At 43.1% G+C, this 27,984-nt stretch overlaps 1 protein-coding gene across 1 annotated transcript in view; it reads left to right on the forward strand.

The window, feature by feature from the left end:
- Window positions 1–27,984, forward strand: part of LOC309846981 (phosphoglucomutase-like protein 5) — an 80,999-nt gene that overhangs the window by 38,706 nt on the left and 14,309 nt on the right. Inside the window, exon 5 of the mRNA XM_082696674.1 lies at window positions 2,670–2,804. Coding sequence (XP_082552800.1) covers window positions 2,670–2,804 — 135 coding nt within the window. The remainder of the gene's footprint in view (window positions 1–2,669; window positions 2,805–27,984) is intronic.

Below are 27,984 nucleotides of genomic sequence, written 5' to 3' on the forward strand. Positions count from 1 at the left end.
TGCAGTTTAAACACAAAAGCAGCCCTAGAGAATACAAAAGGACTGCATGTGTTCCAAGGAGACCTGATTTATACAAATAGGTGGGCTGTCCAATTTGGCTGACAAAGTATATTGCCAATCCCTGGTTTAAGCTGCAAATTTAAAAAAGCAAAATGTATGATGGGTATGCTTTTGTTGGAATCACAGAACATTGAGAAACTTGGCAAGTCTTGTTCAGTGATGACTCTGGCCTCGTAATTTAACTGAAAGTAGGTGATGATGCATACTGGAGAGGACATGGCTTGTGTTCAGAATGCACATTCATAAGTTCGCTGAAAGAACATGGAGACACCCAAGCACGCCAGGGCAGCTTCCCACATCAAAGTGACGCTGGGCAGACAGGGATCTGGGGTTACTGCAGCCCAGAACTGGGCTGAGTCTAGAACTTCTGTCCCGCCATGTGGAGGAGAACAGTGATATTCCCCACTTGGAGGTCTCACGAGGCAACAGGGGTTCTCTGGCGAGATCTCATGGCTGGGTCCTTAGGAAAGAGAGAAGCCTGGGCAGTCAGCAGTACCTCATGCACACCTTTGTCATCGTTTCAAATGCAAAATCTACTCCAGGCTAGCAGGTGTAGATTCCAACCAGCCTTCTGAAAGAACAGCCAAAGATAGGGCGACCCCCAAGGAAAAAAAAAAGTAACATCATTTCACTGTATAAAAGTTTTGTTGTGAGTTGATAATATATGTTGATGGTTTGTTATGGCCTGAGTTTCTGAATACTTCCCACTGGCTACATAAGACTCTGGGGTTATTAATGGATTATTGGCTAATTACATTAATGGTGTTATGGGAGCTACAGGAAAGGATTGAGTTTGGGTGGTCATCAGAAGAGGGGGCCTCAAGTGGTTTGGAATCTATAAAAACAGGGGACTTAGGGCTTCGACCTTAAATATTGCTTTAACCAACTTAGGCATAACCCATAGTCCTGAGCGACTAGTTGTCTACTCATGTGTCCCATTTTTGGTGACAAGGGGAGTGCAAGCTTATAAAGAAATTACAGCTTCAAAGGAGTTTGTAGAAACATGACCATGGATGCAGTCGTGGAACCTTTGGGGCCTCGTTGTCTGAACATAATTTGGTCTAGAACACTTACTAGGTAGTAGGGAATTGGGGCATTTACTCCATTTGGAATGTCCTAACTATTCACTCCTCCGGCTGCAGGTGGTTAGGAAGATGGTTGCCCCTCCTTGTACTATGGTTGTGGTGACTAGTCCAGGCTTATGGAGAGCAAGGGCGGTGTCTTTCTCTTCACATCCCCAGGGCTTAGCCCAGGACCGGGTCCCCAGGAGCTACTCTAGAGTGTTTGCTCAGCGAATGAATCCTGGTTAGTATCACCCTGTTTGCAAAGCTATTATCAAAGAGAGATGAGCTACCAGAAAGGGAGCTGGCTCCTTTTTGTCACACACGTCGTGGCAAACAGTGAATTGCTCCAAATGAGGCTAAGTCTGTTGTTTGGGGACAGGGACAAAATATGCCAACAAAACTTAACTGGGTTAAGCCTCTGCCTTCGACTCGGCTCATGGTCCCAGAGTCTTGGGATCGAGCCCCACATCGGGCTCTCTGCTCTGCGGGGTGTTTGCTTCCCCCGCTCTCTCTCTGCCTGCCTCTCTGCCTCCTTGTGATTTCTGTCTGTCAAATAAATTAAGAAGAAAAAAAAACTTAAAAAAAAAACCATGCAGATGGAATCATAGTGGTCGCCACCCTCCCTCCAACCCCAGCAGATATGGCGTAGGATCAGGGATTGGCAGTTGAATTCATATGTCAGGTATATTTTTAATCCTAGCTTATTCTTAACAACCATGATTTCAGGCCAGATGCGTTTCAAGGGCCAATTTCTTAGGGAAAATGTCTGATGTCCAAGTTGCCTGAGACTTCTCCTTTTTCAGAAATAACAAGCAGCCAGACTAATTATTTTGTTTCCTCCTCTTCTATCCTCTGGCTCCTGCCGATATGCTTATTTATAACAAGGGCTTTATCAGTCGTCTTAAGAAAACAAATGTCCTTCAACAAATGTTCCAATATGATCTTCCGGTCCTATTTTTCAAATATCCCTGCACTAATGAAAACAGAGGCATGGAAGAGGGAAGCATTCTGAGCCCAGAGCAGATTAATCGTGCTTCAGCTCTGCCCCCCATGCCATCCTGGTAGCCAGGTCAGAGAGTAAAAAGAAAGGACAGAGCCAGAGAGATGAGTTTGTGCGCAGGAACCACAGGACCCAGCTGAGGCTCCAGACCTGACCACATCACTATAGGCTTCGGGTGCTACCAAGGGGAATGTGGGCAAAAGGGAAAAATCAAAAGAGATGAACTTAAAGCAAAGCCTAGTAGCACGCGGGGTGGGCTGAACACAGGCCGTTGGCTTTACTGTAATAGACAAATTGCCTCTTCCCACCGCATCTAGCAGTTTCTAAGGGACGAACTTTGGGCCCAGGGACATTTATTAAATATCATCCCCTCCATGTCCCTCTGCCTCTTTCTGGCTCCCACAACTCCCGACCAAAGGAACTCAAGCATCTGTTTGTAGTTATGCCCCTAAGTCTCCCCCGACATTAACCACATGTAGGTATTAATTGTTTCTACCCGTGTCTCCCGTGATTCACTGATCTCTTCTGGCTGTTCTTGGTCTCAGGGCCTGAGGATCATTTTCTCAGATGCGTCTCGGCTCATCTTCCGGCTCAGTTCCTCTAGCGGCGTGAGGGCCACCATCAGACTGTATGCGGAGAGCTACGAGAGGGACCCCAGCGGTCACGACCAGGAGCCCCAGGTACCCTCAGCACCATGTGTCTCATCACTCCTGGAAAATTTAGGGAGCTCTTGGGGGCCTTTAGTCTGGGTGATTTTACTTTCTAGATGGATAGATCTCGCTGAAGGACAAGCTGACGGTAAGTAACTCCAGGCAAATTCCAGTCGTTCCTGACAGTGTTTGGAACAGAAAATTGGGGCTTTAGTCTCTGATGAGTGTAGACCAGCATTTCCCAGATGCCTTGCCTTTCTTGATTGTTCTGCAGTTTGTTAAATTGGGATGACATCAAGAAACACTACGTTGTGTAGAGAAATTTTTAGTTAGAGTCAAGCTGGTCCAACTCCTCAGAGCCTTGACTCTGCGTGTGTAAATAATGAATCTCTAGGTGTTTGGCCAACTCCAGGTGTTTGGATCGTGACCTTGAGGTGCGGGTGTGGATGCCTCCTGTCTGAGATCGCTGCAGAGCACAGTTTCTCTTAAGAAGAGGGGTGAGGGCTGGCCTGCATTTAAAGTTAAGGGGGGCTAAGCTAGACGAGCCAAGCTGGGCCACCCTGTGTTTGGCAAAGCCCCTTCATGTTGTCAACAGTAGAGCTAATGAAGAGCTCAGAAAAAATCATAAATAGCCCAACCGTAAGCATCTCCACTCTTATATTCATTGAAGCTGCAGGCACCCTTAATTAATAGCAGAAAGGACCTACCACAACATTGGATACTTCCAGCTACACTGCTCGCTGTCCCTCACCCCCTTGGTCTTTATGTCACTCTGGGTATGGAAGCAGAGTCCTGGATGAGCTGTTTCCTTGAGATGAAACCACTGGTTTCTGCAACACTTCCTTCGCAGAGAAGTAGAGAAGCAAAGAAAATCTCTCTACTTTTCATTTTAGAGTTACTCCAAATTTCCAATGATCATTTGCCAAAGTTATGCCCTAAAATGAGACCAGAAAGGGTCTTCTTTCTTCGTTAGTGGTTTAGTGCGTTTTTCTTAAAATGGTATCTTTCTTGGGAGAGTCTCAAAGAACTTGAGAGATATGGTGCCATAGATCCCCACAGCTCACGACGGAACCAGATCTGTTTGGGGGCAGATCATCTAAGATGGGGAAGGAGGGGCTCTGGAGGCTGAGAGCTGAGAGTATGAAGCTAGTATACTGCCCCAGGCATTCCCTGTCAGGGTCACAGGCTGTCCATGCAAAGACAGGCCACGCCCTGCCAACATAATTTGCTGTGAGTACATTTCACCCAAGATGGTACCAAATCATGCAAGAACTGGAGACTTACCCTCTCTTTCCATATAAACCCTGTCCGTCTACTTCTTATGTTGGGAAAAGAGATTAAAACAAGGGCCTAAAAACCCAGAGCTACATACAGGGTGAGGAATGACATTCCTGGCCTCACCAAGTCTGACTCACTCTGACTCAAGGCTATTTTTTCTCAACATTCTTTTCCCTATTTGCACAGGCTAACCAGTTACAATATTTGCTTATTTGTATTTACCTTCCACACTGACCGCAGGAGTGTGACGCCTAGGCCTTTAGACATGTGCGGAAACAATCCTGTGCCCAAGTGAGTCTCTCTCTGAGATGTTCCACCAAAGCCAAGGGGCACCATCCCCCCCCCCACACCCCCAGCGCTTCCTTTGATGCTGAAAACCTCCATAGGCCTGCTGCTAGAGGGCTGTGTGTGAAGTACACGCTTCAGTCTGTGGGTAAAGAAAACATCATAATGCTTGAGTCAGTGGCCAGTACTATTTCTTTTCCATGTCTGTGGTTCCCCGAGTTTGCCATTTTTTTTTTTTAAGATTTCATTTATTTATTCGACAGATAGAGATTATAAGTAGGCAAGAGAGGCAGGAGGAGGAAGCAGGCTCTCTGCGGAGCAGAGATCCCTATGCGGGGCTCTATCCCAGGACCCTGGGATCATGACCCGAGCTGAAAGCAGAGGCTTTAACCCACTGAGCCGCCCAGGTGCCCCCAGAGTTTGCCATTTTGAATGGTTGGGGACTCCTTTTGTTGATGTTGTTCTTCTGATCAATAATCTGCCTTCCCTTTTTAATCCTGAGTCAGGGTTTTCCCAAACCTGGCTGGGGTGGGGGTGGGGAGGGCTCACCATATTTAGCTCAGGATCCAGCCCAAAATTTCACCTTAAAATAGAACTCCTTATTAAAATACCTGATATCATTGGCTCACCGACAGAAGCCCTATTCCATAACGCATGCAAGTCAGGGTGTAGTTTAGACTAAGGTTTGAAAAGTCATGGACACCCGTAAGGAAGAGGAAGAAGATTCTGAGCAGACTCACCGTCCCAACACTGCTGAACCACATCCAGGCACTTAAGTTTGTCTGTTTGAGGTCTCCTGACAGTGTTGCCTCTGAGGACCCCAGCTTCTGCCTTTGAGGAGCTCTAGAAGGAAATGCCTTTAGTCAGCCATCAACAGAGGTCCCAAATAAGGCATGCTCCTTAGGTTATTACTGATCTGCGGCCTGATGGGCCAAGACCAGCTGTACTGCTTCCTCTGCTGAAGACACCTCCTGCCGTGTTCTAGCTTGTTCCGATTTGCAGCCCAGGAAAAGAAACAGATACCCCCCCCTCCGCCCATGCTCAGACCCCCAGTAATATGCCTCTAGAATGTCTAGGGATTCCATGGATCAACTTGTCCAGTTCAGCAGGTACTCGTGTTTTACCTGCCTTAACTCAGTAGCCACCTACATTCCGGTTAATAGCGAAAGGACTAGAGAGTTTTCTTCCACTGGCTTCCCAGCATCTGGTTATTGTTACTTTGCACGGATAGTTTCTTGTTCATGCATCTTTGTTAAAGTTGTTATTTCCCGTTAGTTAGCACAGTGTGGTATTAGTTTCAGTGTACAATCCATGGGGCTCATCACAAGCGATCTCCTTCAGCCCCGTCACCCATTTCCCCCACCCCCTACCTTCTGGCAACCCAGCAATCTGTCTTTATAGTTAAAAGTCTATTTCTTGGTTTGCCTCTCTCTCTCTCTCTCTCTCTCTTTTTTTTGTGGTACCTTTGCTGCTTTGTTTTGTTTCTTAAATTTTACATATGAGTGAAACCATACGATATTTGTCTTTCTCTGACTGACTTAATTCATGTAGCATGGTACTTTCTAGCTCCCTATGTGCCATTGCCAATGGCAAGATTTCATTTTTTTTATGGCTGAGTAATATTCGTGTGTGTGTGTGTGTGTGTGTGTGTGTGTATGTACCACATCTTCTTTATCCACTCATCTATCAATGGACCCTTCAGTGCAGACATTTTAAACACATGGAAACAGAACATGTTTTAAACATTAATACTGTGGTTGCCTCAAAAAAGCATCTGTAACCATCCCAGGGATGCAGCTAGGAAAATCTGTGGTGTAGTCTGTATGCTCAAGAGTCCCTTCTCCTGCCTGTAGATTTATTTGGGTATTTTTTCACAACAGTTACTATGGTATTTATTTTAAGTGATTTAAAATAATTTAATTACCTCAAAAAATATTTTTAAAGAATTCTATCCACCTACCTCTAGGAATGGGTGGTGAGGAGAAGGGGAAGATGAGGGGCACTGGGGAAAGGACAAGGTGCTTGCCTTGCCCTTGCTCTGTGTCCTTGGTTAATCAGGAAGGAAAGCCTCCAAGGCCTATTTCTGGAAGATCACATAGTTTTGAAAATGCAAGGGTAATTTTACCGGCAATCAGTAGGCTTTCAATAAGACGTCAAACCAGCTGGTAATCATTTGGAAAAAGGGATGAGCCAAGAGGATTTAAGTTCACAGGTGACCAGAAACAGCCCCATTATTTTCCACTTTCTTTCCCACCAAGCTTATTAGTGGGAGTGCTCAATTAACTTTTTATTTACCTTCTCTCTTCTTCCCTTTGAACCTGAGGGTGGAGTAGCTCCACAAACAATAAAAACCCAAAGGGAAAAGGAAGGAGAAGTTTTTTTTAAGGGCTGGATAAGCATATCCTGATAATCAACTTGTGGATCATCAACAGTTGACCGTACCCTATGCTACCCCAAGTTTTGGATTGAGACCAGTTTTCCCCAACCCTCCTTACAGTTGACGGGAATTGATGTATTTCTGATACGCTGTATATAGACTACTTTAAGGACCAATATCTAAGCACCAGGAGTCATATAAGGAATTCATCTGTCCAACCAAGAGCTGGCGGCCATTTTGTTCTACTTGTTCTTACGAGGACTTTATCATCCAGAAATGTTAAGTACGGAGCCATTTTGTGTTACATTGGGAGAACATGATTTCTCATCTAAACCAGGATACACTTGAGAGTGAAAGGAGGCACTAATAATTATGTTGAGACTGCCCCCAATAAATTAGAACATTGGATTATTCTAATTACATACCTTCATGCTACCCTAGATCTGGCTGTCTCTTTAGAGATGGGCTTCTGAGGAAACTTCCCCATAAGCCTAGTAGTGCAGAGGAAATGTTCCAGGAACGAAGAGTTGGATCTGGGATTCTAACCCAGGCTACACACCAGGACAACTTGGGGACTTTGGTAAAGATGCCTGGGCCTCATTCCCAGAGATTCTACCTTAATTTTTCTACGGTGGGGGACTGCATTTTTGAACAGTTCCCCAAATGGTTCAAATTAGGTGAGTGCTCTCAAACTTTAGTGTATATTTAAGTCATCTGGGGATCTTGCTAAAAATGCAGATTCTGACTCGAACTGAGAAAGGCCAGAGAGTCTGCATTTCTGCAAACTCCTAGGCAATATTGTGCTGCTGGTCCAGGAGCCACACTTTTAATAATAAACAGATGAACTCCTAAGCCCTATAGACAAATCATTGAATTTTTTAACATTGTAAGAAGAGCAACACCTGTTTTTAGTGCCCTTGTGTGCATGGGCCCCTAGCCTTGGGATTTCCCTCTCAGATAGCCCACCCAACTTGACTTAAGCAATAGTGTCCTCCAACAGCACACTCTACCAATGTGACCTTCAAAGCACAACCAGAGTCTGGCCCTCCCTTGCCACCTCTACCATTTCTATCCAGGGCCAGGCTAGTGTTCCGGCCTCTAGATTATTGCATCCCTCTCCCACCTGGTCTCCCTCCTTCCACCCTTGCCTAGTACCCACGCACACCCTAGTCTTGGCACAGCAACCAGAATGATTTAAAAAAAAAAAAATTAGATCCCCTCATTGCTCTGCAAAAATCCATTAGTGGCACCCCATCTCGCTCAGAAAAGAACCAGAACCCTTACCATGCTCTCAGAACGCCTCCTGGAAATGGCCCCCTCCTCCCTCTGACTGTATCTCCTGACACCTGTCCTGTTTCTGCGCTCCAGCTGTTGTTCTGTGCACATGCCAAGAATTTTGTGCCTCAGGACACTTACAACGGCTGTCCGCCCAGCCTGGAATGCCTTCCCTCCAATATCTGCATGGCTGGTCCTCCCCCTTCTCTATGAGGACTCCCCCGGCCACCCTGCATAAAATCACCTGACGCTTGAGTACCGCTGAGCTTTCTCACCCCACTTTACTTCCCCTCTTTAGCACCTACCCCCATCTCACATCCACATTTACTTGTTTTATTGTGTCTCTCCCAAGAGAATATAAACCCCAGGAGGCTGGGACTTTGTCAGTTGTCTTCACTGTCTCCCCAGTGCATACATGGCTACCTGGCAGAAGGTACATGCCCAGTAGGATTTTGCCAAAGGAATGCAATATTCCGTGTTAATTACTTTGGAATATCTGACTGATGATATCACATGGGAGACTGAAATATTCTGTACTCAGTATGAACCTTGGTGTTATCCTTAGTCTTCTCCTATGCTTGAAAGTTGGAATATAATCAGTTATCATTTTTTAAGGTCCCTGCAATGAGCCAGGCACGTTCTAGATACGTGGGGAATGTGCATTACTGTGTTAATAGTTCCAGAACAATCCCTTCCCCGAGTAGAATTACCATCCTGCTTTGGTGGGTGAGTAAACTGATTCAGGGAGCCATTAATATTCAGGGAGCAGGTAATTTCTGGTTTAGAGAGTCAAACTAGGTCTTAGTGAAACCTGCTACTCTTTAAGGTCCACTGAGGGAGGAGTTCCTCTTACCTGTGTGTGAACACAAGGCTGCACCTGGAGTGGAGCCTTAGTTCAGTGTTTACCTATTGAGTGTGTGTGTGTGTGTGTGTGTGTGTGTCCTTACACCAACCAAGGCCTTCATCCTTAGATGCCACTGGGTACCCAACAATTAAATTCAGTTCTGACACTAATTACTTGGAATTAGCCCAGGCCCCACAGAGGAAGGGCTCAGCCCCACAAGACTGCCCCCACTTAAGATACCAGCAGAAAATGGGGTGGCCAAGCTCCCCACATTTTTGCTCATTAGAATACAAATTCAGGAGTTCCTGTGATCTGCTCCTCAAGATTGGTAATTTGCATCCAAAAAGCACTTTACTTAGTATTGGTAGTTTACTATAAAAGATACAACTTGAGAATGGCCAAATGGAGGAGAGTCGTAGCGCTAAGTATGGAGGGAAGGGTGCCAGAGCTCCCATGGCTTCTCCTGGCATGCTACCCTTCCTGCACCTGGAGTTCTTTGCCAGCTCAGAAGCTCTCTAATGCTGTTAAGGAGTTTTCTTTCTTTTTTTTTTTTTTTTTAAGATTTATTTATTTATTTATTTATTTAACAGAGAGAGAGATCCCAAGTAGGCAGAGAGGCAGGCAGAGAGAGAGGAGGAAGCAGGCTCCCCGCTGAGCAGAGAGCCCGATGTGGGACTCGATCCCAGGACTCTGAGATCATGACCTTAGCCGAAGGCAGCGGCTTAACCCACTGAGCCACCCAGGCGCCCCTGTTAAGGAGTTTTCTAAAGAGGTTTCACTGCATACATATGATTGATTAAATCACTGGGCATTGATGACGGAACGCAACCTCCAGCTCTTCTTCCTTCCTGGGAGGTGGGGGTTTCCAGGCTCCTCATCCCCTGATCGCTTCCTCAGTCAACAACCCTCATTCTGAAGCTGTCTTGGAGTCCACAAGACTCACCGCATCAGCATCAACTCAGGTGTGGTTGAAAGTGACTTACCATGATTAACAAATCCACTCCTATCACTTAGGAAGTTCAAAGGATTTGGGGAGCTCTGTTCCTGGAAGCAGAGAGAACGACCAAATATATTTTGTTGGTGGTTTTTAGACCACACGTATGGATGTGGATATGTGTGAGCACTTTGAAAACAGCCAGTTCTCTCTCTCTTAATTTGAATTAACAAGGAATAGATTTTTTTTTAAAAGAATCTATTTATTTATTTGACAGACAGAGATCACAAGTAGGCAGAGAGGCAGGCAGAGAGAGAGGGGAAGCAGGCTCCCTGCTGAGCAGAGAGCCCGATGTGGGGCTTGATCCCAGGACCCTGGGATCATGACCTGAGCCGATGGCAGAGGCTTTAACCTACTGAGCCACCCAGGCGCCCCAAGGAATAGATTTTTAAAAAATTATTTAAACAATAACATTCTACATACACACTTGTCAGGATTTATTCTCAACAGGGGATCCAAAGTGAATGGTTAAAAACTAGGAGAACAAAATTAGAAATTGAAATAATATATATTATAAATAATATATATATAATATAATAGCAAGCTGGAGACAATGGAATTCCGAAAAGACACATAATGGATACTCAGCTATTCAATACTCAGTACGAGATGAAAATGTATATACGTGTATATGTATATATGTATATGCTTATGGATGTACGTGTGTCTATGCTTGTAAAAGTATATACATATATGCACAAATGTATATACACACATGATTTTGGATTCATACTTAATATGCATCAAAAACATTATGTTCTTATTTAAAAAGAAAATCTGCCCAGAAATTTATTCATAGCCACACATGAGGAGAAAGATGAGGAAATATCTCATTCTCTTTTTTGCCTTTTAGTTGAGTCTGTATTTACTGTCATTTGAAAATATGGAGGAGGATGGAGTGATGTAGAGAGAGTTTAGAAAAGAAACACATGGTTAAAAGAAAACATGCACTCTGTGGCCAAGTGGAAGAGGGGGCTCGTTTTGCTTGCCAGAGAGGCATGACCTGGAGGTCTTCAGGAATTTAAAGACTAACATGATGCAGAGAAAGATGACCAGCTGTTCTCCATAACTACTGAATATGTAATTTGACGAAATAAAATCAAGCTGAACTTTTTAAGAGATTCCGATCGACCGTTAGAGCAATTTCCGCACTGTGAGCGCGCCTGCCCAGTGAAGGTGGCTGGTCTGTGCTCGTCTGCATGTCTCCAGGACGGCATATGTTCAGATAACTTTTAAATGTAGTCAGGCACGGAAAGGAGAGAACAAGGTAATGTCTCCACATTTCCTAGAACCTTAAAATTAGGGTCCTATGATAATTAGGTTTTAAGAAAGAAAAGAAACAAGGTCTGGTCAGGTGGGTTAGATTTCCCTCTAGTGGCGTAGACAGGAATTTCCTATAGCTACTTGGTCACCAATCAGTGTCCCTTGGAGCTGAATGAAATTTGAGAAAGAAGCAAAGATGTTGGGTTTTCTTTATTTCACTCACTTAGGTGAAGAGCCTCCTAAAACCGGTGGGCGAAATAGTCTTCCTTTTCTCCCTTAGATATTGCAATCTGGACTCCTGCTCTGCTATTATTCTGGATTGTTTTCCTTGGAACTGAGAACTAGGAAGGATCATCTGTTGGTGGGTGAAAAACTCCCTTGGACTGGGAGCTTGGCAGGTGTTTCGCAGGGCTAGTGTCTGTCATGGTAAGGGATGATTAGGGCTTTGATGATAATGGGCCTTTCCCTGCCTCTGCTGGGATTAGAACTCCCTTCCCGGTCCTGAGTGGGTGTTCTACCATGTGTGGGAAAGTGTGTGTCCTGATGAGATCTGACTGCCGCTGTGAACCACTCCTGTTGAGTCCACAGGCAAAGTCTAGCTCAACCCCCCTGCCCTTTTGGCAGTAAGCACCAAAAAGACCCTTATTTTAACTCTTTTAAGGCTATCTGACATTTCTGATTTATCCCAAGAACCAGTGGCCTTAAGAAGCAGAAGAACCGAAAGTCATGCCTTGATTCTGACTTTGAGTCAATTTTAAATGAAGGTTTAGCAATCCAGAGCTCTGAAAAAAAATTTCCCCTCCCTACTTCCCCATACATAATTCAAAATTAAAACAAAATTAACTTGGAAAGTAAATGTAAGGAAAATTTAAAAATTGGGGATTTTTTCCCCTCCTTATGAAGCTGTTTATTTTGGTGTCTCTGCTTTGCTGTGCCCAAAACACATGCCTAACCAGCTACTGGTTAACCTGGCACTGTTTATGTCCACAAATCACAGAGTTTTTGCTGGATCTTGTTTACTCAGCCTGAAAAGGGAGCATGAATGAATTTGCCTTGGTCACACAAGTACAGAGGGTCATTGGCCATAACTTCTCGCGTCAGATGAATGGGTTTGACAACTGTGGCCAGCACAATCCGGCTTTCCCAGCATCCTCTTTGTTCCAGCCCAGATGCACAACACAATCAACTTTCCGTGCCCTTTAGCAGAAAGCTACCCAAAGCTCATCAGCTGGCAGAGATTCAGGGTTTCTTTGAAGTGGTGCCCTTCTTTGGTGGAGGGTAAATCATTTGCTTTGCTCATAAATAAGAGTGTATTTTGGTGAATGAATACTGATGGTGAAGGTGGAAATAGCCTGTGACCTTCAGGAGAAGGCTCTGAACCAGCCCATGCATTCAAGCAGCATCAGGAGGAGGCATTGCCTGGGCTCACCACAGCAGTCACGCATTTTTCCTGGGGAACATATGATCTGGGTGGGTGAGGGGAGGAATGTGGCTGTTTTAGCTCTCCTGTCTGATTTTAGGTTTGGCATCCTAATCCCCAGAAGAGAAACCCTGTTTAAGACGCAGGCAAGGGAGCTCCCCTTTTCCCTTTGTTTTTGCCTTGCAGGAAACTAGCTTGTATGAAAAACTCCAGAAGGGCAGCATTTTCCTACCAGAACGCTTAGGTCTTAGGAAAGAAAACAGGAAAGGTTTTATGAAATTCTTGCCTTATGGGTTTTTGTTTGCTTGTTTGATTTTGCTTTGGATTTTATTTCCAAGCATTTTGGTTCATAGAAACCATCATGTGACGTACTGTTTGTAGGTTGGGGCTTGTGTATTCTGGACTGAATGATAAGGGTGTGGGAAGTAATGAAGCTATGAGAGTGTTTTAATATATAGGTTTTATTATTATTCAGGTGTGGTGAGGCTAACAGATCAGGAGACGATTGCCATTGAGAAGACAGCTTCTCAGTCACCGTTCCCAAGGGAAGGGACATGCCACTCAATGCAGGGCCATAGGGGGAAGCACCATCGTCAGTTATGAGGCAGAAGGGGTGGAAGGAAATACGGGTGAAGAGCTTTTATTGTGGTTTCTATAGAAAGGAACAGACAAGGCAGTGTAAGCAGGCTTAGAATTGGCTAGTTTGAAGATTTTCAGCTGGCTCTGGGGAAGGTGGGTGTCCCTGGTTGTCTGACCCCTCGCCCCTGGGTGATGAGGGCTGGTGGAAATTGACGCAGAATGTGAGAGCCCCATTGGGAGATGACTGGAGATAGGATTTTGGTTGGTCTGCAAATGAAAGGTGTGTGACTAGGGCACCTATTTGTTATCTCTAGAAATTAGCTGACTCTGGAAGGGGCATTCCCTTGCAGTATCAGCAAGGCCCCAAGATGTCAAAGCGTCACAATAAAAGTCATGCACTATATGGAGAGGAAAAGATAAAACCACAGTCTCTTTTGCAGGTAGATAAAATTGCTTGGGAGCACCAAGATTTTGGCCTGATGGCCCATTGTTCAAAGGTTGGGCATTAGAATCTTGCATCTTCGGTCTTGTGCCCTACATGTGCCATATTCCAGTTCTGTGACCTCAGGCAACTTAACTTCTGTAAGTTTCAGTTACTTTTCAGTTATATGGGGATCAAAATACTGTTTATTTCATAGGGTTGTTGTGATGATTAAATGGGATCATTCATACACACACGTGTTTTGGACGATGCCTGGCACATAGAAAGTACTCACTAAATGTTAGTGATTATTATCATTGTTCTTGCCATTTTTATTACTAGCAGTGTTGACTGGTTTTCTGATCACATGAAGATCAGATTAGTAACTTGTTTTAAAATGGAATTAACCTGTCTTATCCTATCATCTTTTCCCTTTAAATTCTCTGTAGGCCACCTCGATCTATGGGAGATGATGTCTTTTTTGTTTTGTTTTGTTTTGTTTATTTTTTTATAATTTTTAAATTTTTTATAAATATATAATATATTATTGGCTCTAGGGGTACAGGTCTGTGAATTGCCAGGTTTACACACTTCACAGCACTCATAGCACATACCCTCCCCAATGTCCATAACCCCACCCCCCCTCCCTATTCCACTCCCCCCAGTCACCCTCAGTTTGCTTTGTGAGATTAAGAGTCTCTTATGGTTTGTCTCTCTCCCGATCCCATCTTGTTTCATTTATTCTTTTCCTATGCCCCAACCCCCCCACGTTGCATCTCCACTTCCTCATATCAGGGAGATCATATCATAGTTGTCTTTCTCTGATTGACTTATTTCACTAAGCATAATACCCTCTAGTTCCATTCATATTATCACAAAAGGCAAGATTTCATTTTTTCAATGGCTGCATAGTATTCCATTTTATATATATATATATATCACCTCTTCTTTATCCATTCATCTGTTGATGGACATCTAGGTTCTTTCCATAGTTTGGCTATTGTGGACATTGCTGCTATAAACATTTGGGTGCACGTGCCTCTTTGGATCACTACGTTTGTATCTTTAGGGTAAATACCCAGTAGTGTGATTGCTGGGTCGTATGTAAGGTAGCTCTATTTTCAACTTTTTGAGGAACCTCCATGCTGTTTTCCAGAGTGGTTGCACCAGCTTGCATTCCCACCAACAGTGTAGGAGGGTTCCCCTTTCTCTGCATCCTTGCCAGCATCTGTCATTTCCTGACTTGTTAATTTTAGCCATTCTGACTGGTGTGAGGTGGTATCTCACTGTGGTTTTGATTTGTATTTCCCTGATGCCGAGTGATTTGGAGCACTCTTTCACGAGTCTGTTGGCCATCTGGATGTCGTCTTTGCAGAAATGTCTGTTCATGTCTTCTGCCCATTTCTTGATTGGATTCTTTGTTCTTTGGGTGTTGAGTTTGCTAAGCTCTTTATAGATTCTGGACACTAGTCCTTTATCTGATATGTCGTTTGCAAATATCTTCTCCCATTCTGTCATTTGTCTTTTGATTTTGTTAACTGTTTCCTTTGCTGTGCAAAAGCTTTTGATCTTGATAAAATCCCAATAGTTCATTTTTGCCCTTGCTTCCCTTGCCTTTGGCATTGTTCCTAGGAAGATGTTGCTGTGGCTGAGGTTGAAGAGGTTGCTGCCTGTGTTCTCCTCAAGGATTTGGATGGATTCCTTTCTCACATTGAGGTCCTTCATCCATTTTGAGTCTATTTTCGTGCGTGGTGTGAGGAAATGGTCCAATTTCATTTTTCTGCATGTGGCTGTCCAATTGTCCCAACACCATTTGTTGAAGAGGCTGTCTTTTTTCCATTGAACTTTCTTTCCTGCTTTGTTGAAGATTAGTTGACCATAGAGTTGAGGGTCTATTTCTGGGCTCTCTATTATGTTCCATTGATCTATGTGTTTGTTTTTGTGCCAGTACGATATTGTCTTGATGACAGCTTCGTAATAGAGCTTCAAGTCCGGAATTGTGATGCCACCAACTTTGGCTTTCTTTTTCAATATTCCTTTGGCTATTCGAGGTCTTTTTTGATCCCATATAAATTTTAGGATTTTTTGTTCCATTTCTTTGAAAAAAATGGATGGGATTTTGATAGGGATTGCATCAAATGTGTAGATTGCTTTGGGTAGCATAGACATTTTCACAATATTTGTTCTTCTAATCGAGGTGCATGGAACATTTTCCCATTTCTTTGTCTTCCTCAGTTTCTTTCATGAGTACTTTATAGTTTTCTGAGTATAGATTCTTTGCCTCTTTGGTTAGGTTTATTCCTAGGTATCATATGGTTTTGGGTGCAGTTATAAATGGGATTGATTCCTTAATTTCTCTCTCTTCTGTCTTGTTGATGTAAAGAAATGCAGCTGATTTCTGTTCATTAATTTGATATCCTGACACTTTACTGAATTCCTGTACAAGTTCTAGCAGATTTGGAGTGTAATCTTTTGGGTTTTCCACATATAGTATCATATCATCTGCAAAGAGTGAAAGTTTGACTTCTTCTTTGATGATTTGAATGCCTTTAATTTCTTTTGTTGTCTGATTGCTGAGGCTAGGACTTCTAGTACTATGTTGAATAGCAGTGGTGATAATGGACATCCCTGCCATGTTCCTGACCTTAGCAGAAAAGCTCTCAGTTTTTCTCCAGTGAGAATGATATTTGCAGTGGGTTTTTCATAGATGGTTTTGATTATATTGAGGTATGTGCCTTCTATCCCTAGACTTTGACGAGTTTTGATCAAGAAGGGATGTTGTACTTTGTCAAATGCTTTTTCAGCATCTACTAAGAGTATCAGTTCTTTTATTAATGTATTGTATCACACTAATTTATTTGCAGATGTTGAAACAATCTTGCATCCCTGGAATAAATCCCACTTGGTTGTGGTGAATAATCCTTTTGGTGTACTGTTGGATCCTAGTGGCTAGTATTTTGGTGAGAATTTTCACATCTGTGTTCACCAAGGATATTGGTCTGTAATTCTCTTTTTTGATCAGATCCTTGTCTGGTTTTGGGATCAAGGTGATGCTGGCCTCATAAAATGAGTTTGGGAATTTTCCTTCTATTTCTATTTTTTGGGACAGTTTCAGGAGAATAGGAATTAATTCTTCTTTAAATGTTCGGTAGAATTCCCCTGGGAAGCCATCTGGCCCTGGGCTTTTGTTTGGAGATTTTTAGAGATTGTTTCAGTCTCCTTACTGGTTATGGGTCTGTTCGGGTTTTCTATTTCTTCCTGCTTCAGTTGTGGTTGTTTATATGTCTCTAGGAATGCATCCATTTCTTCCAGATGTCAAATTTGTTGGCATAGAGTTGCTCATAGTATGTTCTTATAATTATTTGTATTTCTTTGGTGTTGGTTGTGATCTCTTCTCTTTCATTCATGATTTTATTTATTTGGGTCCTTTCTCTTTTCTTTTTGATAAGTCTGGCCAGGGGTTTATCAGTCTTATTAATTCTTTCAAAGAACCAGCTCCTAGTTGCGTTGATTTGTTCTATTGTTTTTGTTGTTGTTGTTTCTATTTCATTGATTTCTGCTCTGATCTTGATTATTTCTCTTCTCCTGCTGGGTTTAGGCTTTCTTTGTTGTTCTTTCTCCAGCTCCTTTAGGTGTAGGGTTAGGTTGTGTATTTGAGACCTTTCTTGTTTCTTGAGAAAGGCTTGTATTGCTATATATTTTCCTCTCAGGACTGCCTTTGCTGTGTCCCACAGATTTTCAACCATTGTGTTTTCATTATCATTTGTTTCCATGAATTTTTTCAATTCTTCTTTAATTTCCTGGTTGACCCATTCATTCTTTAGAAGGATGCTGTTTAGTCTCCATGTATCTGGGTTCTTTCCAAATTTCCTCTTGTGATTGAGTTCTAGCTTCAGAGCACTGTGGTCTGAAAATATGCAGGGAGTGATCCCAATCTTTTGACTGGTTGAAACCTGATTTATGACCAGGATGTGATCTATTCTGGAGAATGTTCCATGTGCACTAAAGAACCGAAGGCAGACACTTAATGACTGAGCCACCCAGGCGCCTCCATGTGCACTAAAGAAGAATGTGTATTTTGTTGCTTTGGGATGGAATGTTCTGAATATATCTGTGATGTCCATCTGGTCGAGTGTGTCATTTAAGGCCTTTATTTCCTTGATCTTTTGCTTAGTTGATCTGTCCATTTCAGTAAGGGGGGTGTTAAAGTCCCCTACTATTATTGTATTATTGTCTATGTGTTTCTTTGATTTTGTTATTAAGTGGTTTATATAGTTGGCTGCTCCCACATTAGGGACATAGATATTTAAAATTGTTAGATCTTCTTGTTGGACAGACCCTTTGAGTATGATATAGTGTCCTTCCTCATCTCATATTATAGTCTTTGTCTTAAAATCTAATTGATCTGATATAAGGATTGCCACCCCAGCTTTCTTTTGATATCCATTCGTGTGGTAAATTGTTTTCCACCCCCTCACTTTAAATCTGGGGGTGGCTTTTGGCTTTGGCTTTGAGTTTCTTGTAGACAGCATATTGGGTTTTGGTTTTTTATCCATTCTGATACCCCAATCTTTTGATTGGGGCATTTAGCCCATTTACATTCAGGGTAACTATTGAGAAATATGAATTTAGTTCCATTGTATTGCCTGCAAGGTGACTGTTACTCTATATTTTTTCTGTTCCTTTCCAGTCTACTACTTTTAGGCTCTCTCTTTGCTTAGAGGACCCCTTTCTATATTTCCTGTAGAGCTGGTTTGGTGTTTGCAAATTCTTTCAGTTTTTGTTTGTCCTGGAAGCTTTTTATATCTCCTTCTATTTTCAATGATAGCCTAGCTGGATATAGTATTCTTGGCTGCATGTTTTTCTCATTTAGTGCTCTGAATATATCATGTCAGTTCTTTCTGGCCTGCCAGGTCTCTGTGGATAAGTCTGTTGCCAATTTAATATTTTTGCCATTGTATGTTACAGACTTCTTGTCCTGGGCTGCTTTCAGTATTTTTCTCTTTGTCGCTAAGACTTGTTAATTTTACTACTAGATGACGGGGTGTGGACCTATTCTTATTGATTTTGAGGGGGGAGGGTTCTTTGTACCTCCTAGATTTTGATGCTTGTTCCCTTTGCCATATTAGGGAAATTCTATACACTAATACTCTCCAATATACCTTCTGCTCCCCTCTCTTTCTTCTTCTTCTGGAATCCCAATTATTCTAATGTTGTTTCATCTTATGGTATCACTTATCTCTCGAATTCTCCCCTCATGGTCCAGTAGTTGTTTGTCTCTCTTTTGCTCAGCTTCTTTATTCTCTGTCATTTGGTCTTCCATGTCCTTAATTCTTTCTTCTGCCTCATTTATCCTAGCATTAAGAGCCTCCATTTTTTATTGCACCTCATTAATAGCTTTTTTGACTTCAACTTGGTTAGATTATAGTTCTGACAGCGTTTCTCTAATATCTTCCATGGCTTTTTTGAGCGTGGCTAGAACCTTGAGAATCATCATTCTGAACTCTAGAGCTGACATATTACCCATCTCTGTATTGATTAGGTCCCTAGCCTTCGGTATTGCCTCTTGTTCTTTTTTTTTTTTTGTGGTGAGTTTTTCCACCTTGTCGTTTTGTCCAGATAAGAATATATGAAGGAGCAAATAAGATACTAAAATGGTGGCAATGACCCCAGGAAAATGTGCTTTAACCAAATCAGAAGAGACCCCAAATCGTGGGGGGGGGGGGGGAAGGGGGGTAAAAAGAAGTTCAGAAAAAAAATTAAAAAAAGAAAACAAATTAAGAAAAAATATAAAAAAGAAAAAAATATATATATTAGACTGGTGACTAGAACAGGGTCACCCATTTAATTTTGGGAGTATTTTGGTCTCTTAGAAGAAACTTCCTCCCAAAATTTTAAAGAATGAAAAATGTATATAAGGGTAAACACAATGAAGGAATGGAATATGACTATAAAGATGAAAAAAATTTTTTTAATTTCTAAAAAAAGGAGTTGATAAGGTAAGTTGGTTGGGAGAATAAAGAAAAAGAAGGTGGAGAGAATTTGCTCGGGCTGGAGACTAGAACAAGCCCGGTGCTAGATTTAGGGTGTATTTTGATTTATTAGAAGAAGTTGTACCCCAATTTTTGTAGAAGAAAAAACCCTATGTGTATACAAAAAATAAAATTAGGTACAATGAAGGATAAAATATGACTATAATAATGAAGGTTCAAAAAAGATTATTTTTTTTTAATGAAAGGTATTGTTAAGATAAACTAGTTCAAATATGTTAAAAGAGGAAAGGGTAAAAGTTAAAAAAAATTTAACAGAAGAAAAAGATAAAATAAAAAAAATTTAATTAACTTTGCAAGACTAAAGAATCATGGGGAGAAAGCCATGAATTCCGTGCTTTGCTTTCTCCTCCTCTGGAATTCTGCTGTTCTGCTTGGTAAGTGAACTGGGTCTTGGCTGGATTTGTTGTTGATCTTCTTGGGGAGGGGCCTGTTGCAGTGATTCTCAAGTGTCTTTGCCCCAGGCGGAATTGTATGGCCCTTACCAGGGGCCGGGCTAAGTAATGCACTTGGGTTCACTTTCGGCAGCTTTTGTTCCCTGAACACTTTCCTTAGAGTTCTGGAGGACGGGAATGAAAATGGCGGCCTCCCAGTCTCCAGCTCGGGGGGCCCCCATACCTCAGTGTGCCCTCAGGTTAAACTGAGCCACCTAAGCATCCCCCAAATTGGAATTTCATATAAAGTTCACGGGTCACAAAATACTCTTTGGATTTTTTTGCCCACCCACTTAAAAATGTAAAAACCATTCTTGTCCACAGGCTAGATAAAAACCAGGTGGTGGGGAAAAAAAACAAAACAGCCCAGGTGGTGAGCCAGACACGGACTATAGCTTGCTGACCCTCATCTTAGAGGTTTTTAAACATCATGCGTGATTCTTGATTACATTCAGTAATGCATACCTCAAAATGAGTTTGGTCAAACAATACACTTCATGAAAGGTAAAATGACATTTGTATTCCTGTGTCTGGGTTTATATATGTAATTAGATTTTCAGGTTTTCAGGAAAAGTATCAAATATCTCTGGAAATCCCCAAATTTGACGTTTGGAGATTGAACTCCCTGGCTTTTGGTTGTAATGAAACACAAGAGAAAATGTCTTAGAGCATTTTGTATTCATGAAATTCAATTTCTCTGGTAGGTTTTTAAATTTTTTTGAGGAAAGTTTCTTTTTCCTATTTAAAGCAGTTGCTTAAAGATAATTTTCAGATGAGCAGCACTATATTTCGGAAGAAAAAAGATTTTTCTTCTAAGGAAGAACTTATGGATAAGTGGGATGAGAAAAGAAAGGCAAGGGGCGCCTGGGTGGCTCAGTGGGTTAAAGCGTCTGCCTTTGGCTCAGGTCATGATCCCAGGGTCCTGGGATCGAGCCCCACATCGGGCTCTCTGCTCAGCAGGGAGCCTGCTTCCTCTCTCTCTCTCTCCCTGCCTCTATGCCTACTTGTGATCTGTGACTGTCAAATAAATAAATAAAATCTTTAGAAGAAGAAGAAGAAAAGCATGAGGGAGATCCCTGAGGAATACGTAGAATGTATAAGAAGCCTTTCCACAGGTGCGGGAAGCCAGGAAAGCCTTGACGTTGTACCATGAGGCTGAATGGGGCTTCCAGGAGTTAGTAAGAGGTTCTGTTGCTCTTCAAATGCTTTATCTGTGATCCTCAAACCTACTTCCCAAAGAAGCCCTACCTCCCATAGGAGCAACACGTCTTCATTCTTTGTTACTTTTACTTTTCGTTCTTTGTTTGCTATTAGTTACATCCTCAGAAATCACATTTAGGATGGCTCGTATGTGTTCAACAAAACCTAAGATACCTGCATGTTTCACTAAAGTTTTCTGCTGTACATTTTATTTTTAAAGTACAGATTCTATTTATTTATTTGAGAGAATGAGAGAGAGTGCACAAGCTCGGGAGAGGCAGAGGGAGAGAGAGAAGTAGGCTTGGGGCTCGACCCCAGGATCACAACCTGAGCCGGAGGCAGAGGCTTAACCGACTGAGCCCCCCAGGAACCCCCCAGTTGTGCATTTTACAGTGTGTTTAGCCATGTGGGCATTTTGATATTGGTCAGTCAAGCCCCCGACCTCGACTTACAGTCACATAATACGCTTCATTCCGATATTGCTCAGAATTTACAGTCACATGATACGCTTCATTCCGATATTGCTCAGAATTTACGATCGTCATCCTTATAATGAATAAGATTTTTAAAAAAGCGTAAAAGCAGCCATAATTTAGACTGTTGCTATCAGCATTTTGAACTCTTGCTACCCAAAGGACCAGCCCCATAAACATCAACATCATCACCTGGTTGCTTCTTAAAGTACAGACTCTCTGTACACCCCTACCCCATTCATCAGACCTGCTGAATCCGATTCTGCATTTTAACAAACTTCCCAGGTAATCCATGTACCCAAGTCAAGTTTTAGAAGTTCGGCTATGACGACCTTCATGATCCTTATTTTGTAACTTTCTAACTCAGACAAATATCCCAAGCCCTTGGAAGACTTTCTGCTTCTCAGCTAATTAACAAAAAGCAAAACAAGAAAATCAGTTTCACGTCGCATCTCCATAGAAACCCTGCCTCAGTATCAGCTCCCCAACTTTAGACTGTGTTTTCTTCACACAGTTACACCAGTGGAACTGAGCGATTCAAAATAACCCAGGGATGAAGTAAAGACAGCTCTAATTTGATTTTACCAAGATAGGGAGACTTGCTAAAAAGTGTGGGTAGACAGTCTAGCACTAGTTCAATTACTAGGTAAAGGTCAATAACGTACTTAAAATACTTGAGGGTTATATGGCGGCTTTGTCTTAAAGGCAAAGTCCAAAAGAGCATGTTCTTTCGTCAAAAGTAGAAGAAATGCTCAGTCACTGTGCTCATAAAATGTATATGAACTGTCCATACATTCCACTGATAAGTCTTTATGTCACGAAGAAGAATCTTCAAGTAGATGGTCATCTCTATCTTTTTAGTGCCTGGTGTTAATGACTTTTCTGTTATATTTCCTCCACTCTGCAACTCAGGCAGTCTCATAGAAATTTTTTTTCCACTTTGCTTCTGCAGCTCATGCTGCGTGTTAACAGTCCTTGCTAACTAGTGGCTTTGGAAACGGATCCATTCTTAAGGAATGTGTTCCAAGTGCAGTGACGTCTGTTCCTTCTGCTTTCAGCATTGTCTTGTCCACTGAAATGGGACCGTGTTCCTTCTGGCTGGAGAGAAGGGGCTGCAGTGCAAACACAGGGGAAGGCAAGCTTTCCTGGGGCTGGGGCGGTCTTGCTGATGCAAAGAGATATTACTTCCTTTTTTTTAAAAAAAGATTTTATTTATTTATTTGACACAGGGTGAGGGATAGAGAGAGAGAGAGAGAGCACAAGCAGGGGGAGTGGCAGGCAGGCAGGCAGCGGGAGTGGGAGAAGCAGGCTCCCTGCAGAGCAAGGAGCCAGATGTGGGGTTCCACCCCAGGACCCTGGGCTCGTGACCTGAGCTGAAGGCAGTCACTTAACCAACTGAGACACCCGGGCGCCCCGAGAGATGTTACTTCTGATGGGAGTGACTTTGGGTGCCTTTCATTCAAAGAGCTGAGGAGGCTTCTGCCTTTCGTAATCTTTTTTTTTTTTTAATCTAATCTTCCATCAGGAAAGATAATAGGCATTTCATTTTATGGGAAAGAAAGCAGGAGCCAGAGTGTTATTGTCTGTCTACCAAAGGTCACCCTGTTGGGGCTAAGCACTGGGCCACCCACTCCCACCTTGCTGTTCTAGCAAGCCAGGCTTCCTGGTTCAGTAATCATAGTAATAGTAGCCCATATATCCTGTACCCGGGCTAGGTAAAAAGCTACATGTTGTGTGTCTGAGTTGTCTTATTCTCATCACAATCCAATGTGATAGGTATTCATCTCCACACCCTACAAATGAGAAAACTGTATGCCTAAGAAATTGAATAACTTACTGTTTCTAAGTCATGTGGCTGGTATTTGAACCTAGACTCTGCCCCCAGAGACAATGGTCTTAACTGTCTGGAACTTTGGGGCTGTGCACCCACCCATCTGTGAAAAAGAAAAAAGAGTAAGGAGGTGCCCATCCTTGGTCTGGCACACTGTCGAGGCTTCCCAGGGCATCCGCTGAGAATTCTCAGGTGCAATCCTTGAGTCTCACAGTTCCGGAGTAGCAGGGAGTCTAGTCTCTCTTTCAGACTTCCTATCCCGTATCCGTCCTCAAGTCCTTTCCAAAGGGCTAGTCGCTAGTCCTCTCTTAGAAGGCGTATCTTCTAGAAGCTAGGGAACATCACAGCGCCGCCTGCAACCAGTTCTGTCCAGCGGGCTGTTTGGCCCCAGGATGGGCCTCCACAGGGGCGTGGGTGGGCCAGAAGTAGGGACGGGGCTGGGCTTCCATCATCCAGCTTCCTGGGCCCCCTGGGCCTGGGTTCTCAGGTTCCCAGCACCTCAGTTCTATGACTTCTTTCACACGGCTGGTCTGCTAGCGTCTGCTCTAGCTCCTGCCCCACCCCCACTCCCACCCCAGGAGAGGGTGCTGGCTTGAGAGGAGGCTTGGATTATAGTCCTGCATCTTAGTTCTGGTCAGTACAGTCCATGCTGACAATTTGAAAAGCCAGTCTCAGGGGGTAGGGGTTGGGGAGAGGATCTCAGTCCCTTCACTCCCCCCAGAAGTTCCCTGGGCTTCTTGTGCAAATCTGCCAGCCTTCCCTCAGCGTCTTCAAGTTCCTCTCATGTCTCTATTTCAGAAAAAGAGAAAATTTTAATTAGGATGTCCTAGATTCCTGGATATGTAACTAGGCAGGTAAGATGTATACTCATTAATATCAAAATAATTTCACTGCTTCTGCTGCGTGATTGATTTTTCAGTGATAGCAAATTCAGATGCCACCAAGACAGACAGCATGTCTTCGAATAGGGCTAGTTTAGGACAACAGAGCACAATAGGAACTCTGGGGACACTTGGCTCTATCCAGGTATCACCTTATTAGTAGAGGTTCAGGGGGCCAGATTTTCTGGATTTTTAGAAAGCTGGGTTCTCAGGTGAAATTTGATTTTTTTGTTAAAGATTTTATTTATTTATTTGACAGGGAGAGAGAGAGAGAGAGCACAAAGAGGGGGAGCAGCAGGCAGAAGGAGGAGTGGGCTCCATATAGAGCAGGGAGCCCGACACGGGGCTCAGTTCCAGGATCTCAGGATCATGTCCTGAGCTAAAGGCAGATGCTTAACTAATTAAGCCACCCAGGTGCCCCAAAATTTGATTTTATTTCATTTTTAAAAAATTTAATTAGCATATAGTATAAGTTTCAGAGGTAGAGGTCAGTGATTGATCAGTTGCCTCTAACACCCAGTGCTCATCACATCACGTGCCCTCCTGAATGCCCATCCCACACCCACCTCCCCTCCAGCAACCCTCAGTTTGTTTGCTGTGGTTAAGTGTCTCGTGGTTTGTCTCCCTCTCTGATTTTGTGGTTTTGTTTTTCCCTCCCTCTATGCACCTCTGTTTGGTTTCTTAAATTCCATATCTGAGTGAAATCATATGATAATCGTCTTTCTCTGAGTGACTTTCTTTGCTTAGCGTAATACCCCCCCAGTTCCATCCACATCATTGAAAATGGCAAGATGCTATTCTTTTTGATGGCTGAATAATACTCCAGTGTGTGTAAGAGTGTACATATATATAAACACACACTTTTATATATGCATACATACATATATATGTACATATATACACACTACTTATCCATTCATCTGTCGATGGACATCTTGGCTCTTTCTCAGCTATTGTGCACATTGCTGCTATAAACATTGGGGTGCAGGTGCCCCTTCAGGTCACTACATTTGTATCTTAAGGGTAAATACCCAGTAGTGCAATTGCTGGCTTGCAGGGTAGCTCTATTTTCAACTTTTTGAGGAACCTCCTTACTGTTTTCCAGAATGGCTGCACCAGCTTGCATTCCCGCCAGCAGTGTAAGAGGGTGCCCCTTTCTCCATAACCTCGCTGACATTTGTCATTTCCTGACTTGTTAATTTTAGCCGCCTGACTGCTTTCATTCATATGGAGAACATAAGGAATAGTATGGAGGACCACAGGGGAAAGGAGAGAAAACTGAATGGGAAGAAATCAGAGAGGGAGACAAACCATGAGAGACTCTGGACTCCAGGAAACAAATTGAGGGTTACAGAGGGGGTGGGGTAAGGGGTTTTGGACAACATAGTTACCATCCCCGACTTAGTGGGCGAAGGTAGATCCTACATCAAACAGCATCAGCCTATAAACTCTTTGCACGCCACGGGAACACATCTAAAAATTAACTACACACTGGGGAATGAAATAATCCAGAATGCCACAACAAGGACAGTTAAAATGAGAAAGTAATAACAGGATGGGTAGGAAAAAGTATTTGGCAACATGCATTTTACACCATCTACTCACAATAAAAATTTTGTGGCCAGGAATCCAGAGAGTTCTTAACTACAGAAAAATCTTGGAGGTACGCTGTGCGTGCTGAGTTTGACGAATTATTTAGAGCACAGACAAGCGGGGGCTCTGGAAGTAGAAGCATCAGCTTTACCTATAATTTGTGTGTGTGACTTTTATGTGCTTCCTGCTGATGGCTGTGGTTCAGAGTTCTTAAAAAGGCCGTTTTCAAATAGTGTGCCTGGAATAGAGAAACCAGGAAAGGCATGAAGACAAATTGTTTTTAAACTTTTTTTTGAAAGTGAGGTCAGTCTAGGGTGCTGAGATAGCCCGCACCTTTGCAGTTAAAATCAAGGGTGTGGAGCTCAGCTCTGCCCCTTGTCTGCTGTGTGACTCTGAGCAAGTTAGGTAACACCTCTGAGCCTCTGTTTCCTCATCTGCAAAATGGGGATCATACCACCTACCTTAGAGGCTTGAAAGAAGATTACTCAAAGCATGAATTGGAGTAGGGGTTTGCACATAGGGGGTACTCACTCTCACTACTACACATTGTTGGGGCGCCTGGGTGGCTCACTGTATTAAGTGTTTGACTCTTGATCTCAGCTCAGGTCTTGATCTCAGGGTCGTGAGTCTAAGCCCCATGTGGGCTCCAGACTGAGTATGAAGCTTGCTTTAAAAAAAAAAAAAATTGCTCAAGAAGAATCCCAACTTCAGACCCCGACACACAAACTGCTGATGAGGACTTAAGGAAGCATTTCCTCTTCCCAAGATTCTGGCAAAGCCAGTCAATCAATTCTCCGTCCGCCTGTAGAGCCAATCCGATTGCCTGTGACCTGAACCCAGCCGGGAAACGTGACATTTTCTGGCTTCCAAGACTGCTGAGGCAAGAGCAGGCAGGCATTTGGCATTCACAACTGGAAGCTGTGTGTCTAGCGGGTGAGGTTTCGCGGTCGCCTTCAGTGACAGAGCCATGAATTCAGGGCGGGGGAAGCTGCTGAGGGCCACGTTGTATCTCGTTTCATGTTTACGACAATCCTGTGATTCAGGAATTATTATTAGCATCTCCGTTTCAAAAATGAGGCACAGAGAGGTGAAGAACCTAGTCTAGTAAGTGCCAAAGAAGGAATTAAACCCAAGCCTGACTGATTCACGCACTCACCCCATGGACTATGTGGTCTCCCATTCCCCTTACGCCTGAGCTGCTTTTTCCACCTCATGAATGGTCAAGCAATGGGTCAGCCCAAAGCACGGTTGAGATTGCTTACTTTTTGCTCTGGTCAGCAGTTATTGCTTAAGAATTCACCCCCAAACCTAGCAGAAAACTACAACAATGATTTCAGCATGCTCGTGGTCCCTACAGGTCAGGAATTTGGACATGGTGGAGTAGAATGGCTTACCCCTGCACCCTGACGTCTGGGCTCTAGACAGATGGAATCTAGAAAGATCATGGGAAGACTAGAAAGATCGAGAAGGACTCACATGGCTGGAATTTGGAATCTTCTGGAGGCCTCTTCACACTTTGGCCATGGGAGAGTCAGTGTTCTTACACATAGGGTTGCTTGGGCCAATATGGGGAAGTTGCGGGCCTTTTGAAACCCAGGGTCAGAAGTCACATACCAGCATGTCTGCAAATTCTATTGGTTTGGGCAAGCCTGCCTGGTTTCAAGGGAAGAGGAACTACTCCCCCACCTCTTCATGGGAAGAATTTCAAAGGATTGGCAGCCATGTTTTAAAATCACTACCTCCATCTCCTCCTTCTCACTGGCTTCAGAAAATCAGATACAGTAAAGACGGCCCCACACCTAAAAGCAAAAGATTGTTCAGAAGCATAGAGTTTCCAAGGCATACTCTTTTTTTTTCTTACCTTCTGATCTGGAAATAATTTTTGAGATGCATTCTCCACATCATCTTAGTGACTTGTGTTTTTATCAGTCTGAATGGGCTAGATAATGTCATGGCAGCAAACAACTCAGCATTCTCGGTGTCTTAAGACCATCAAGGAGAACTAAGTTTTA

The sequence above is a fragment of the Mustela nivalis genome (genome assembly GCF_964662115.1).
Source record: "Mustela nivalis genome assembly, chromosome: 13".
Classification (NCBI taxonomy): Eukaryota; Metazoa; Chordata; class Mammalia; order Carnivora; family Mustelidae; genus Mustela; species Mustela nivalis.